The sequence below is a fragment of the Chelonoidis abingdonii genome, chromosome 9 (assembly GCF_003597395.2).
Source record: "Chelonoidis abingdonii isolate Lonesome George chromosome 9, CheloAbing_2.0, whole genome shotgun sequence".
NCBI classification, from domain to species: Eukaryota; Metazoa; Chordata; order Testudines; family Testudinidae; genus Chelonoidis; species Chelonoidis abingdonii.
In genome coordinates this window covers 30,426,986-30,440,526 of record NC_133777.1, presented here as the reverse complement: position 1 = coordinate 30,440,526, position 13,541 = coordinate 30,426,986, and the positions used below count along the sequence as shown (strand labels likewise).

General features: G+C 60.3%; 1 protein-coding gene across 1 annotated transcript in view; it reads left to right on the top strand.

The window, feature by feature from the left end:
* Positions 1 to 362: 362 nt before the first annotated feature.
* The window catches only part of INSYN1 (inhibitory synaptic factor 1), a 104,718-nt gene continuing 91,539 nt past the window's right edge, over positions 363 to 13,541 (top strand). Inside the window, exons 1-2 of the mRNA XM_075069053.1 lie at positions 363 to 886; positions 1,437 to 2,265. Coding sequence (XP_074925154.1) covers positions 2,107 to 2,265 — 159 coding nt within the window. The 5' untranslated portion in view covers positions 363 to 886; positions 1,437 to 2,106. The remainder of the gene's footprint in view (positions 887 to 1,436; positions 2,266 to 13,541) is intronic.

Below are 13,541 nucleotides of genomic sequence, written 5' to 3'. Positions count from 1 at the left end.
GTCAGGCGCTGCCCCTCCGCCGCAGGCTGCCAGGCGCGCTCTGCCCCTTTAAGCGCCGGCTGCTTTGCCTGGCTCTGCCCCCTCGCTGACAGCACCAGCCATACGCCCGTGCGCAGAGCCCCGGTCGCGGGCTGCAGGCGGCACCAGCCCGGCTCCGGGCAGGACGCGCGGCGCGCTCCCACTGCAGCTCCCTCCATGGCCGCCCCTACCCACGCGGAGCCGGCGCCAGGGGCCGGGCAGCAGCCCCGGGCGGCGACAGGGCGGGATCTGAGCCGCTTGCCGCCTTGCCAGCCGCTGGGCCCGCCATGTGGGCAGCTCCGGCGCCCCCGCCAGCCAGCCCAGCCTGGGGCCGAGCCCCGCGCTCAAGGAGCGGCAGGTGCAGCGGGAGCCGTCCCGGCTGCCGTGCCCAGCCCACTAGCTCCGGTAAGCCGCGGAGCCCCCAGGAGGGCGGTGTGTCGGCCGGACACCCTGGCACCTGTGGAGCGGCCCGGGGCCTCCGTGCGCACGATGGGCCAGCGGAGCGAAGGCGGACGAGTGGCACTGCACCGCGGCGCTGGCGACCGGGGGAGCGCGGCCGCCTCCCCCGCACACGGCGTGGCAGCTCCCCTCCTCCTGTGAGCGGGTTCCGCTCCTCCACTCGCGGCGATCCAGCCAGAATAACAACAGGGCGCTCCCCCTCCCCCGCCCGTCTCCCCTCTCCGCGTTTCCGGCTCGCCAGCAGGCTCTGCTCCAGGGGGCGAGGAGGGGACAGATCAGGATGGCATCTCCCGGGAGCAGCAGCCAGAAGGAGCCGCCGAGCTGGCCCTGGTGACCTCGGGGCAGCAGCAGCCGGAGCCCCTGCGCTGGAAACGGGAGAGCCGGACCGGTTTTGCTCGCTGCTGGGCTAGTAAGTGGCTGATTTCCGTGGCTTGTGGCTGTCGCGGGGTGGCTGATAAATAAACTTTGCTGTAGCAGAGCCCCCGGCCCGGCGGCGTTTGACAGGCCGGTGTTGTGTCGTTACACTGGTGCGGCGCCCCAGCTGCGCGCAGAGCCGGCAGCCAGAAACTGGGGTGCAGCCTCCTCGTTTAACCTCCCCCAGCGATGGGTTTGTACCTGGATACGGCGCCAGGAGGGGCCGGGCATGGAGGGAGTCCCGGGGGGGGGACTGGTTCCTTTTGCTGACACGAACAATCCCCGCGGAGCCGGCCCCAAATCCGGGTCACTTCCCCCCTCCCAGGAAAAAAAGGGTCGGGGATGGGAGGGGGGACTCTTGCGATCCTGGCTCGGAGGCTGGCGCCCCGGGGTCCTCGCTCAGGGGCTGAGCTCCGGGCGCTCCGCTGGCCCTGGCAGGGATGGATGGGGCGAAGCTGTCCCGCCCCGCACAGCCAAAGGTCAGCCTGGCCCTCGGGGCCCCTGCCCGGCTCGCACCGTGACGCGCTGCTGGTCTCTCTCCGCAGGAGGCCAACGGATGCCAGAGCCCCAGGACACCCGCCTCTGCCGTGGAAGTCTCCGTGGATCTTGCGAGGCGTTTTCCGAGCTCGCCCCGCTGCGAATATCCCAGGATCATCGGTCGCTGCCCTTGAGCCAAGTGGGCGAAGCTCGCCAGGACAGGTGGCCGCCGTGCCCGTAACCGGCCCATGGGGGCTCCGTGCGCAGCACAAGCGAGGCGGGGAGGCTGAGCAGGTGGAAGAGGCGGCGCTGCTTCCAGCCTCTGCGGGACATCCGGAGCTATGCCCTCTCCGGCGAGCAGGCGAGCCCGGGACAGACGGGCAGTGCCCGCCCTCTCTCGCTAGCCGGGAGCAGGGAAAGGATCGCTCTGGGCCTGTCTGCCAGTGGATCTCCCCCGCCCATCGGCTGAAGGCGGCTCCCTGCGCCCGGGCAGCGCCGCAGTCCCATGGCGGTGCGGCTGGGTCTCCGGCGTGGAGCTCGGTTAGTCTTGCCCCGCGCCTTGCTGCTGTGAGCGGCCGGTGCGGAGAGCGGCGGGAGGCAGAGCGCGGCTGCGGCTCTCTGGCGCGTGGGACGTTAAGATGGTGAGCTCTCCCCGGCCTAGAGGGGCTCCGCGGAGGCAAGGCCGGGCTGGGGGAGAGCAGCATGGACAGCGCCGAGCGCCCAGGCACCTTGTGAAGGATGAGCTCCGGGGGCTCGCAGGACGCGCAGCCCAGTGAAGACCCCGCCGGCGGCAGCAGCAGCGAGAGGGAGCGGATCAGGTGCCGCATGAAAATGGTGATCGGGCAGCTGGAGGGGATCCTGCAGGAGCTCAAGGAGGTAGCCAAGGAGCTCCGGGAGGTGAGCGCCGCTGGGGTGGGAGCGCCATGGGGAGCCCCAAAGCGGGCCAAACTTCCAGGCTTTGCCATGCCTAAAGAATTCCCTTCGTGGAGCAGGGCTGGCTCGTAGGAGCAAACCGTTGTGTGTGTGGTACTGTGTGTCTGTCTGCTCTCTCCCCGGCTCCTATTGTGAGTGCAGCCTGTGTGTGTGTGTGTCCATCCCCTCCTCTATTGTGGGTACAGTGTGTGTGTGTGTGTCTCCCTGGCCCTATTGTGGGTACAGTTTGTGTGTGTGTGTAGGGGGCAAATTAGATTCCCCTATTGCCCTGAACACCAGACAGTCAAATCACCAGTGCATATCCTGACTGCTGTCTGATTTGAACTCTTTGGCAGAGAAGTCCATGACACCCCCCCACATACCATGTCAGTGGAAATCTGGCCCCCATTTCTATGCCTTCCTCTTATCTCCAGGTTCAGGATAGCCTTTCACAGGAGAGGTGATACCCCTCAAATGAGCGAATGCAATAGCTCAGTCCCAGCAGTGCCCTTAGCATGGCCACCTGTGCCTGTTTTGTATTTATGGTGGATGATTTCTAAGAAGCAAGAAGGGCTCCCAATAGCCCTTGACTCCATTGACTTCAATACCATGGGCTGCCCAGTGCCACATAGAATCAGGCCCAGTGTAGAGCTAAGGGCATCTGATCCCTGGTGGATTGGGTCCAGTAGGCTCCCATGTGGATCAGATCCTAATATACCAAACCGTGCCTGTGAATCACAGAAGTAACCTAGACATTGCATCTGTGTGAACAGTGTAGTAGAGCTAGGGCTTGGCTACACTCGACACTCCAAAGCGCTGCCGCAGGAGCGCTCCCGCGGCAGCACTTTGAAGTGCGAGTGTGGTCGTGGTGCTAGCAGGTACTCCACCTCCCAGTGGGGATTAGGTTTCCCAGCGCTGCAGGTACTCCACCTCCCTGTGGGGATTAGCTTGCAGCACCGAGAGCCGTGCTTCCAGCGCTGGGGCACTGTTTACACTGGCGCTTTACAGCGCTGTAACTTGCTGTGCTCAGGGGCGTGTTTCTTCACACCCCTAAGTGAAAAAGTTGCAGCGCTGTAAAGCGCCAGTGTAGCCAAGGCCCTAGTGTTGTTTGGGTTCCCCACTGGATGTTGTGACTTGCTATGCTTTGGACTGTTAAGTGCTTCAGTTGGGTCATTTTTTTACATTTAATTTAAGAAAGAAAGAAAAAGGGGTGGAAAGAGGAGACACGTTACCTGTTCTTAAATGATACAAATAGGCATTGCTTCCTTAAGGTTGATCTGATGAATCCGATTGAATGTTTAGCTACAGTTTGCTGCATGCTGCCCTGGGTGAAGAGAGTAGCAGCCTGCCAGTTTGGCACTGTGAAGACTGGATCTTTGCAGCAGAAAGAGAGAAACTTAATGATTTGGGGAGAGGGAGAGTTAATTGGGAGTTGGCCTAAAATTGTAGAATGCAGCAAATCTCATAGAGAAACCCTGAAATCAAAGGATCCAGGAGGCCCCCGCCTAACCCTCAGGCCAACAATTCTCCTGTCCCCCATACAAGTGAATTTTGCCATGGATGCAAGTTATTTCCAACCTCCCTTGGCTGGTTTGTCCAAGTGGCAGGCCTGCATCTATCAGGCCAGGCAGGAAGCAAGTGCTCTGATGTCACAAACTGGGTGGTGCATCAATAGGGTCTGCTAAAATCTCAAGGCCAGATTCTCAGCTGGTGTAAATCAATATAGCTCTGTTGATTCCCACAGCCTTTTGCTGGTTTACACCAGCTGAGGATCTGGCCCTTAGATGGTGAATGAGCATGCTCCAAGGTTTTTATTCCACTTCCCTGGCCATGAAGCAGCGGGAGCTGAAGGGGCTGGCTCAGCTTTTCCAAAGGGTGTGGCACCAGCTGTGGGCAGAAATTTGGGACATTTCCCTGTGTGAAAATAGAAGCTCCTACTGGGAATCATTTGGGCATGATTAGCTTTTTCTATAACGTGTCCATGAGAAAACATACTGAGCCACATTCAACTCTGGCTGAGCTCCAAGGGTATCTTTTTTTGCTCTTGCTGCCCGTCCTCCCAGGGCCTGTGTGGTAGGCAGCATTGCAAGGAATTCCCCTCCCAATCCTTCCACCCCTGTGCAGGGGAAATGCATAGAATGGCTGGGAAGCAGAGCCACTGCTCCAGGGACCTGATCCAAACTATTGGAGTCAATGGGATTCTTTCCATTGACTCTAGTAAGCTTTGGATCAGACCCCATCTTAGGTAAAGGCAGGGCCATGGATGCAAAGGGGAGTGCACACAGCTCTCAGTCAAAGTGGGGAGGAGCTGACTGAGCCAGCCAGCTAGCCAGATCCCCACTTGGCACTGGAAGCTGTATACCTCTCCGTGCCTCTTCTTGGCCAGAGCTTACAGCTACAGTCCAGCTCTGGTGCCTTGCCCAAAATAACCCATCTTGGAAAATAATAGCACAGAGCTTTAAAAAAGCAGCCAAGGATCAATGACAGTGTGAGGAGATGCCAGCAGCAATTGGATAGGAATTTGTGGGGTAAATCCTGCTGCACTTATCCCTTGGCTCACTGGAATTCCATCGAGGTGAAGAATCTGTGGGCATGAAGGTTGAAAAGGGTTTGCAGAGGACAGAGGGGCAGGTTGCTTATTGTGGCTTGTTGCTTTGCATCTCTCTCCTGACTCAGCCCAGCCTGTGCTGCGGGAGGTGCAGGCAGCAGGAGAAACTCCTTGAATTTCTGCTTTCAGCACAAGAGAGTCAGTGAAACACAGGCAGTCCCCTCTTTGCCCTAAGGGCCACTTTGGAGCTTAGAAGGCATCATGCACCATCAGGACCATCCAGTTGGTATTTGCCTATGGGGTCACATTTGGTTTTTTGGGGGGCCTTTAGTCAAACTTGTAGCCCTGCTGTGGAGATGCAGTTGGCCAGAATCATGGGTGGCTTGTTGGAAGGAAAAGGCCAGCCAGCTAGCCATGTGTTATGTGACTAACAGCTAATCCTTCTCCCCTTTGGAGAGTGATCGATACCTGCCAAAGGGGAAGATTAGAAATGATAACACTAGACTGGGGAGCAGAGCTAGGGCTTGGTGGGAAGGAGAGAGAAAGCAGGAGCATTGGTAGCTGCTGTCCTGTGGCTGGAAACACAATAATTGCTCTAGAAGAGAAGTGTCTTTCAGCTCCCCAGAAAGGAGGCTGGGCCATGTGCTTAAGGCATAGGAAGGTGTTCTGGCCTAGTCCTGGCTCTGTGGCCTTCAGCAAGTCACTTGGCCTTTCCATGCCTCAGTTTCCTCCCCCATAAAACAGGGAGAGTGATATTTATCTGCCTCACCAGCAGAGGCGGCTCCAGGCACCAGTGCATCAAGCCACGGGGGGTGCCCTGCTGGTCCCTGCGAGGGCAGCAGTCAGGTGGCCTTCGGCGGGATGCCTACGGGAGGTCTGCTGGTCCCGCGGATTTGGCAGCAATTCAGCGGTGGGGATGCTGAAGCCGCGGGACCAGCTGACCTCCTGCAGGCATGCCGCCTAATCCGTGTTGCCATTGGACCTCCCACAGGCATGCCGCCGAAAGCCACCTGACTGCCCTGTTTGGGGTGGCAAAATACATAGAGCCGCTCCTGCTCACCAGGCTAAATCCTGTCATGTCCCTAATGTGCTTTGAGATCCTCAGAGGGAAGGGCGAAGCACTGTTCTTGTAACAAATCCTGAGAATCGGCCTAGCAGAGGGATTCAGACAGAAAGCTCTAGTAACGGAGGCTGAGCTGGGAAAGCGCTAAAATGGAGCACTCTTGCACTGGAGATGATGTCAAACGAAGTCTCCCCGATGAGTTTCCATGTGGGCACGTAGCTCATGCCCACTGGAGATGATCAGATGCTCTTGCTTAGTTGGAGTCCTTCATCTCGAGGCAGGATTCTTGGCTCCTGTGTGTTTTTGACTCGGCAACTGAGACTCCCGTGGGATCCTGTCTGGACTGATAAAAGAGTCTGATGAGGTCAGCTCAGTGCAGGGCTGAGGCCAGGTCAGTGATGGAATGAAGACCTCCAGGGAAAAGCCTAGGGGTGGGGTTGGATGATTCAGTGCCTGAGTTGCCCTGATTCTACCAGGTCGTGATTCTGAGAGAATGCACATGTGAGCTGCGTGGCAGAAGCCAACCCTCCTACATCTAACTCTGGACTGAAACAACGCAGTTGCAGTGTTTAATGGGTGAGATGTTACATGGAAATCCTGAGCACTTGTGCACTTTCAAGGCCTGTTGGAACTTTTCACAATAGCAATGGGCCTTATCGCCAACCTCCTGGCCAAATGCCACTATGGCTAATTATACCCAACCGCTGCCATTTCAATCAGATGCATTTTTCTTCTTCTCTTCCTGGCTCTATAGCTATAGCTCATTGTTGCTCCAAGCTGTCACAAGTAACACAGCTGCCAGCCTCAGCCCGGAAGAGAGAGAATGTCAGGGGCTGCTGAAGTGTTTGCTGTATGTTTAATCTGTAACGTGTTTTAAGATCCTTCAGGCTGGAAGGCAGCAAGATCTGTGGGGAAAAGTGCTTGGTAAGAGCCAGTTGTCATTATTTATTAGCACACAAAGTTTCAAAGAAGCAGCTTGTTCCAAGTTGAACCCCCCAAGAGCTGGGATAAGCCTTCCTCATCCGCACCTAGCACCCCAGTTTTGCCAGCAGGTTGGTCATTGTCTTCCTAATGTAAATCCCCACCTGGGAAAGTGCTTTGTGGTTAAAATAGGGGACATGGTCAGTGTCCATGAAGCAAAGCTTGAAGTGGCACTGGCTCCCACCTGAGATCCACAGCTTGACCTACTTCTGAAAGGCTGTGCTCTGACAGAGGCTATCCTCAGCACTGGAAGCAGTGTTTTGAAAGGGCAGTTTGAAAAAGCACATTGTGCCTGACCATGGAAGCCAAGGCACACCTATGATTGCTGAATCTGAAAGGAATACAAGGGAGAATTTTTCTTCCATTTGTTTTCTTTGTGTACTTGAACCCACTTGGTGCAGGATCAGTTTCACTGATGTCATGGTATACTCCATCAGTCGTTATCTCCCTTGCAGAAAAGACCCTTCTAAACATCTGCAAAGGAGCTGAAACCCTTATAAAAATCTTATAAAGGATTAAAAAAAATAATCAGAACTTGAAGCTGGTTTTTCATCTACACTGAGATCTCTGTACACAGTCCCAGCTGCTTAAAGGAGGCTTACAAAGAGAGTGGATGTAATTTATGCTCACTTTCAGGCCCCTTTCATAGATACTTAAGGCCTAGTGGGACCATTCTGATCATGTCTGACTTCCTGCATAATATGGCCAGAGCAGTGTACAGAGGACTGAATGTAAAGGACAATCTGGGCCATGCTGTTTAAAGGGTGCACTCACAGAATCAAAGTCGTGGGGATTTCAACTGGAATTACTGATTTAAAAAAATGAGATGGATGGTGTTCCGTTGGAGAAGAACACTTGATCACCCACTCACGGACTCCGCCCACCAGTTCACCCCTGCCATGTCATAAGCAAGACTATTTGAATTGGGCAAAATCATTCTTGAGACTCTGCACTGAAATTTTTAACCTTTTCCATGTGTTTGTGACCCGTTTGTGTTGCTGTTGCCCCAAAATTGCAGCCAGTTGCTGTATCATTTATATTACACTAACACCTAGAGGCCTCAAGCGAGATTGGAAATTGTATTAGGTGGCTTTGTGGTAGCTATTGTACAGACATCTAGTGAAAGATAGCCTCCTGCCAAAGAGTTTACAATTTAAACAGAGGCAAAAGGTAAGGATGGAAACTGAGTCACAAAGAGAGGAAGTGACTTGACCAAACTCACACAGCAACTCAGTGGCAGAACTAGGAATAAACCCCATGTGTCTTGAGTCCCAGTCCAGTGCCCTGTCTATTAGACCACAGTGCCTAGCGGTTGGGGGGTTTTGAGGGAACAGCTAACAGTCAATAAATAGTGCAAAATATTTCTGTAAAGTGACTTTCACTTTTGTAATAAAACCACAAAAATGAGTTTAGAATAAAGTTTGTGAAATCAGAGCTCTCTAGCATACCATATGACTTATGTGGCCAATCAAAACAGCTAGAATTTTGACAACACACTGCTCATGTGTGAGGTACAAGCTAAGCATACTGAGTAATGAGTAAATCGCAGAAAACTCCACTAAGGCCCCTTTACACCTCTCTGGTAAAAAGAACGAGGAGTACTTGTGACACCTTAGAGCAGGAGTAGGCAACCTATGTCACAAGTGCAGAAGGCGGCATGCGAGCTGATTTTCAGTGGCACTCGCACTGCCCAGGTCCTGGCCACTGGTCTGGAGGGGCTCTGCATTTTAATTTAAGTGAAGTTTCTTAAACATTTACAAACCTTAGTTACTTTACAGACTGTCATAAACAGATAGCTAAGGGTTAATGTTTCTTTTACCTGTAAAGGGTTAACAAAGGGAACCAAACACCTGACAAGAGGACCAATCAGGAAACCGGATTTTTCAAAGCTTAGGGGTTCTTTGGACAGTGGCCTTTATATGTCCCAGTTCATTCACTTATATAGGCATCTTCCACGCTGACGGGTCACTAGCTTCGAGGTGAGTTACTGGAGAGACTGGTGAGGTGGAGAGAATACGGCGTGTCTGTGTCTTTCCTTGGGGATTGTAGGTGGCGGTTTGGTGGGTTGCCCTCGATTTGTAAGGATTTAATTGTCGTGTGCCCCTGGGGTTTTCATTCCCCTTCACAAGTAGTTTAATCCTTCCTTTCTGCCACCAGCTGTTCCATCCATTTGGCTCGCAAATCTCCCCTGGCCCCTTCGGTGAGATTTTTGGCCGTTTTCCTATCTTGTATGTACCGTGTTTGATGTCCTCAGGAAAATCACCATCCATGAACTGTTCCATTTGTATGAGGAGGGTGCAGTTCGTCAATCGGATTAAATCATTGGTTCCTGATATCCAGGGCCTTCCATAATTCTTCTGCACGTAGTAGGGCGTGTGTTGGAGAATATGACCCATTTATCCTGGTTTCCAACTTTTCGGGTTTCTGAATACGGCCTGACTAGGGCATGATCGGGGTTATCCCTCATTTGGGGGCTAGGGTCTGCTGCTGGGGGGCTGGGCTGGGCGGGCTGGGGGTGGGGGGGTGGTGTGCTGGTCTGGGGCTGGGGTGGTGCTCTGTTCTGGGTGGGGGGTCTTGCTGTCTGGGTCCTGGCTGGCTGGGCCCTGGGTCTGCTGGGACTGTTGGTGGGGGGTGCTGGGGGGCTGGTGCTGGGCGGTTCGGGCTGGGCTTTTGCTGGGACTGGGGGGGGGTGGGGGCTGGGCTGGTCTGTCCTGGGGGCTGGGGGGGGGGGGGTGTGGGGCTCTGGGGGAGGCGGTGTTCTGTGGGGTCGGTCGGGGCTGGCTGCTGGCTGTCTGGGGGGGTGTGGTGGGTGGTGGGGTGTGGGGGGTGGTCTGGGGCTGTTGGTCTGGGCTGGGGGTGTCTGTGGCTGGGGGCTGGGTGGGGGGGGTGGTGGTGGGGGGTGGGTTCTTGGGGGGGGGGTCTGTGTGGGGGGGCGTCTGGGTGGTCTGCTCGGGGGGGCTCTGGGTGGGGGGGGTGGGCTTGGTGGGGTGGGTGGCTGGGGGTGGGGTGGGGGGGCTGCTGCTGGGTCTGGGCGGTCTGACTGTGGTGGGGTCTGGGGCTGGGGGGGGGGGCTCTGGGGTGTCTGTGGTGGGGTGGCTGGCGGGGGGGGCTCTGGCTGGGGGGGGCTGTGGTGGGTGGCTGTTGTGGGGCTGGGGGGGTGGATGGGGCTGGGGGGTGCTGGTCTGGGGGGGGGGTCTGGGGGGGTGGGTCTGGTGGCTTCTGGTCTGGCGGGTGGTTGTCTGGTCTGGGGTGGGGGTTGGCCTGTGGTGTGGTCTGGGTGGAGCTGGGGGGGGGTGGGTCTGGCTGGGTGGGTGGGTCTTTCTGGGGTTCTCTGGGGTCTGCTTGGATGCTGTGGTTCTGGGGGGGCTGGGGTTGGGGGGTGGGGGTGCTGCTTCTGGTGGGGTTGGGGGGGCTCTGGGGGGGGGGGGCTGGGCCGCTGGGGTGGGGGGGTCTGCTGGTGGTGGGTCTGGGGTGTGGGCTGGGGGGGTGGAGGTGGGGGGGGGGGGGGGTCTGCTGGTCTGGCTGGGCCCTGGGGGGGGCTTGGGGGCTGGGGGGCTCTGGGGTGGGGTCTGTGGTGTGCTGGGGCTTGGGGGTCTCTGGGTTGGGGGGGGGGGCTGTGGCTGCTGGGGGGCTGGGGGCGTCTGGCTGGCTGGGGCTGCGGGGTGGGGGTGGGGGGGGTGTCTGGGTGGGCTGGGCTGGCTGGGTGTGGGGTTGGGCTTGTCTGGGGGTCTGGGCTGGGCTGCTGTGCTGGGGGTGGTTGCTTCTGGCGGGGGGGGGGGGGCTGGGTTTTATTCTATTCCTTATTCGTTAGGGGCTGTGTTATCGGTCTGGGCGGGGGTGGAGGCGGGCTGGGGCTTGGTCTGGGGGTCTTCTCTGGGGGGCTGGGTGGGGGGGGCTGGTGGGGGGGGGCTGGTGGGTCTGGGCCTGGGGTGGGGGTCTCTGGTGGGGGGGGGGCTGGTGGGGGGTGGGGGTGGGGTCTGTGTGTGGGGGCTGCTGCCTGGGGTGGCTGGCTGGGGCTGCTGGGTTGGGGGGGTTGGGGTGTGGGGGGGTGGGGGGTGGTGGGTCTCGGTCTGTACTGGGGGCTGGGCCCTTCTCTGGTGTGTCTGTGGGCTGGCTGGCTGCTGGGGCTGGGGGCTGCTGCTGGTGCGGGCTTGGGCTGTGGGGGCTGTCTGGCTGGGGGGACTGTGTGGGGGGGGGGGCTGGGGTGGCTGGGTCTGCTGGGTGGGGGGGGGCGGGCTGGGGGTGCTGCGTCTGGGCTGGGCTGGGGTTCTGGGTGGGTTCGTGGTGGGGTCTGGTGTTTGGGCTGGTGTGGGGGGCTGGGCTGGGGCGGTTCTCTGGGGGTCGGGGGTGTTCTGGGGGGCTCTGTGCTGGTGGGGCTGGTCTGGGGGGGGGTCTGGGGTGGGGGGGGGTGGGGGGCTTGTTCTGGTGGGGGGGGGGTCTGGCTGGTTGGGTGGCGTGGGGGTCCTGGGTCTGGCTGCCTGCTGAGGCTGTCTGCTGGGGGGGGGGGGGTCTGGGGGAGGCTGGGGGTGGGGGCGTTTCTGGGCTGCTGGGGTCTGGGTGTGGGGGGTGCTCTTCGGTTTCTGCTGTAGGGGGCTTGGGGTCTGCTGGTCTACTGGCTGGCGGCCTGGTCTTGGGTGGGGGGGCTGCTGGTGGGGGCTGCGGGGTGGGGCTGGGGGGGGCGTGGCTGCTGGCTGGGGGCTCTGGGTGGGGGGTCTGGGGGGGGTCATCTCTGGGCTGCGGGGGCGGTGGTGGTGGGGGGTGTCTGGGGGCTGTCTGGTGTTGGGGGGGGGCTGGGGGGGGTGGGGGGGGCTGGGGGGTCTGCTGTTCTGGGGCTGGGGCGGTGAGTCTCTGGGGCTGGGGGGGGGGTGGGGGGGATGCTGGTTGTGGGGGGCTGTCTGGGGCTGGTGGGGGCTGGTGTGTCTGTCTGGTGTGGTGGCTGGTCTGTGTGGGGGAGCTGTGTGTCTGGGCTCTGGGTGGGGGTGGCTGGGGCTGGGCTGGGGTTGTGCTGCTGAGGGGGGGGGGCTGGGGGGGGGGGGGTCTTCTGGGCTGGCTGGTGGCTGGGGGTCTGGCTGCTGGGGGCTGGTCTGGGGGGGTTCTGGGGGGTGGGGTGCTGGCTGGGGGGGGGGGGGGTTGCTGGGGGGGGTGCTGCTGCGCCGGTGATGGGGTGGCTGGGGGTGGGCTGGGGGGGGGGGGGTTGGGTCGGCTGGCTTGGACTGGGGCTGGGGTGGTTTCTGGGGGGGTCTGGGCGAGGGGGGTGTGGGGACTGGGGTGGGGGTGGGTACTCTGGGGTGGGGGGTGGTGGGCTGGGCTGGGGGTGGGGGGTGGGGCTTGAGGTCTGGTCTCTGTGGGCTGTCTGGGGTGGGGGGGGCTGCTGGGGGGTCTTCTGCTGTGGGGGTCTGGGTGGGGGTTTCTGTCTGGTCTGTGTCTGTGGGCTGGTGTCTGGGGGCTGGGGGGCTGGGGGGGGGTGGTGTGGCGTTCTTGGGGGGGGCTGGTGGGTGGGTGCTGGGGGGATCTGGCGGGGGGGGGCTAGGTGGGGGGGTGTCTGGGGGGGGCTGGGGGGGTCTGGTGGGGTGTCTGCGGGGGCCTGGGCTGGGTCTGGGGTGGGGGTCTGGACTGGGTGGGGGTGGGGTGGGGGCGGGGCGGGGGGGTGGGGGCTGGGGTGGGGGTGGGCTGCTGGGGGGGTGGTGGAGGTGGGGGGGGGCGGTCGTTCTGTGGGCTGCTGGGGACTGTGTGGGGGTGGGGCTGATCGGGGGTGGTTCTGGCTGGGGGGCTGGGTGTGGTGTCTGGATCTGGCTGGGTGTGGTTGGCCTGGCCTTTTGGTGGTGGTGGGGCTGTTCTGGGCTGGCGTGATTCTTCTGGGGGCTGGGGGGGTTCTCTTGCTTCTGGCTGGGCGGTGGGGCGGTGCTGGTCTGGGGGCTGTGTTGGGGGGGGGTGGGGGGCTGGGGGGGGCTGGTCTGCTGGCGGGGGGGGGGGTCTGGGGGGCTCTCGGGGGGTCTGGGGGGTCTGGGGAGCTAGGGCTGTGGCGGGACTGGGGGCTGGGGGTGCTGGCTGGGGGAGTGGTCTGGGGCTGGGGTGGGCTGTTGTCTGCTGGTGGCTGGGGTCTGGTGGTGTGGGTGGGTCTGGTGGGGTGTGGGGGTCTGGGTGGGGGGGGGGGGTCTGGGGCTGGGGCGGGCTGGTTCTGGGAGGGGGGCTGGGGCTGGAAAGAACTGGGTGGGGGCTGGGGGAATTCGTGGTATCTGGGCTAGTTGAACCAACGGGGGGCTGCACGGGTGGGGGGGGTGGAAAAGGATAAATCTAGGGCTGGGGGAGGTGGGGGGGTCCGGGGGGGGGGGGCAGGGAGGATCTCTGGGGTGGGGTGGGGGGTGGACTGTGGGGGGGGGGGTGTTCTGGCTGGGGTCTTGGGTTGATCTGGCTGCTGGGGAGCTGTCTTTCTGGGGGGCTGTGGGTCTGGGGGGGTTCTGTTGGTCTGGGTGCTGTGGGGTTTTTCTTGGGTGTGCTTTGGCTGTGGGTGCGGACTGGGTCTGCTGGGGGGGGGTCTGTTAGGGTGTTCTGGGTGGGGGGGGTGTGACTGGGGCTGCTGGGCTGGGAGCTGGGGGGGGGGGGGGCTGTGGGCTGGTGGGGTCATGTCGGGGGGGGGGCTGCTCTGCTTGGCTGGCTGTCTGGGGGGGG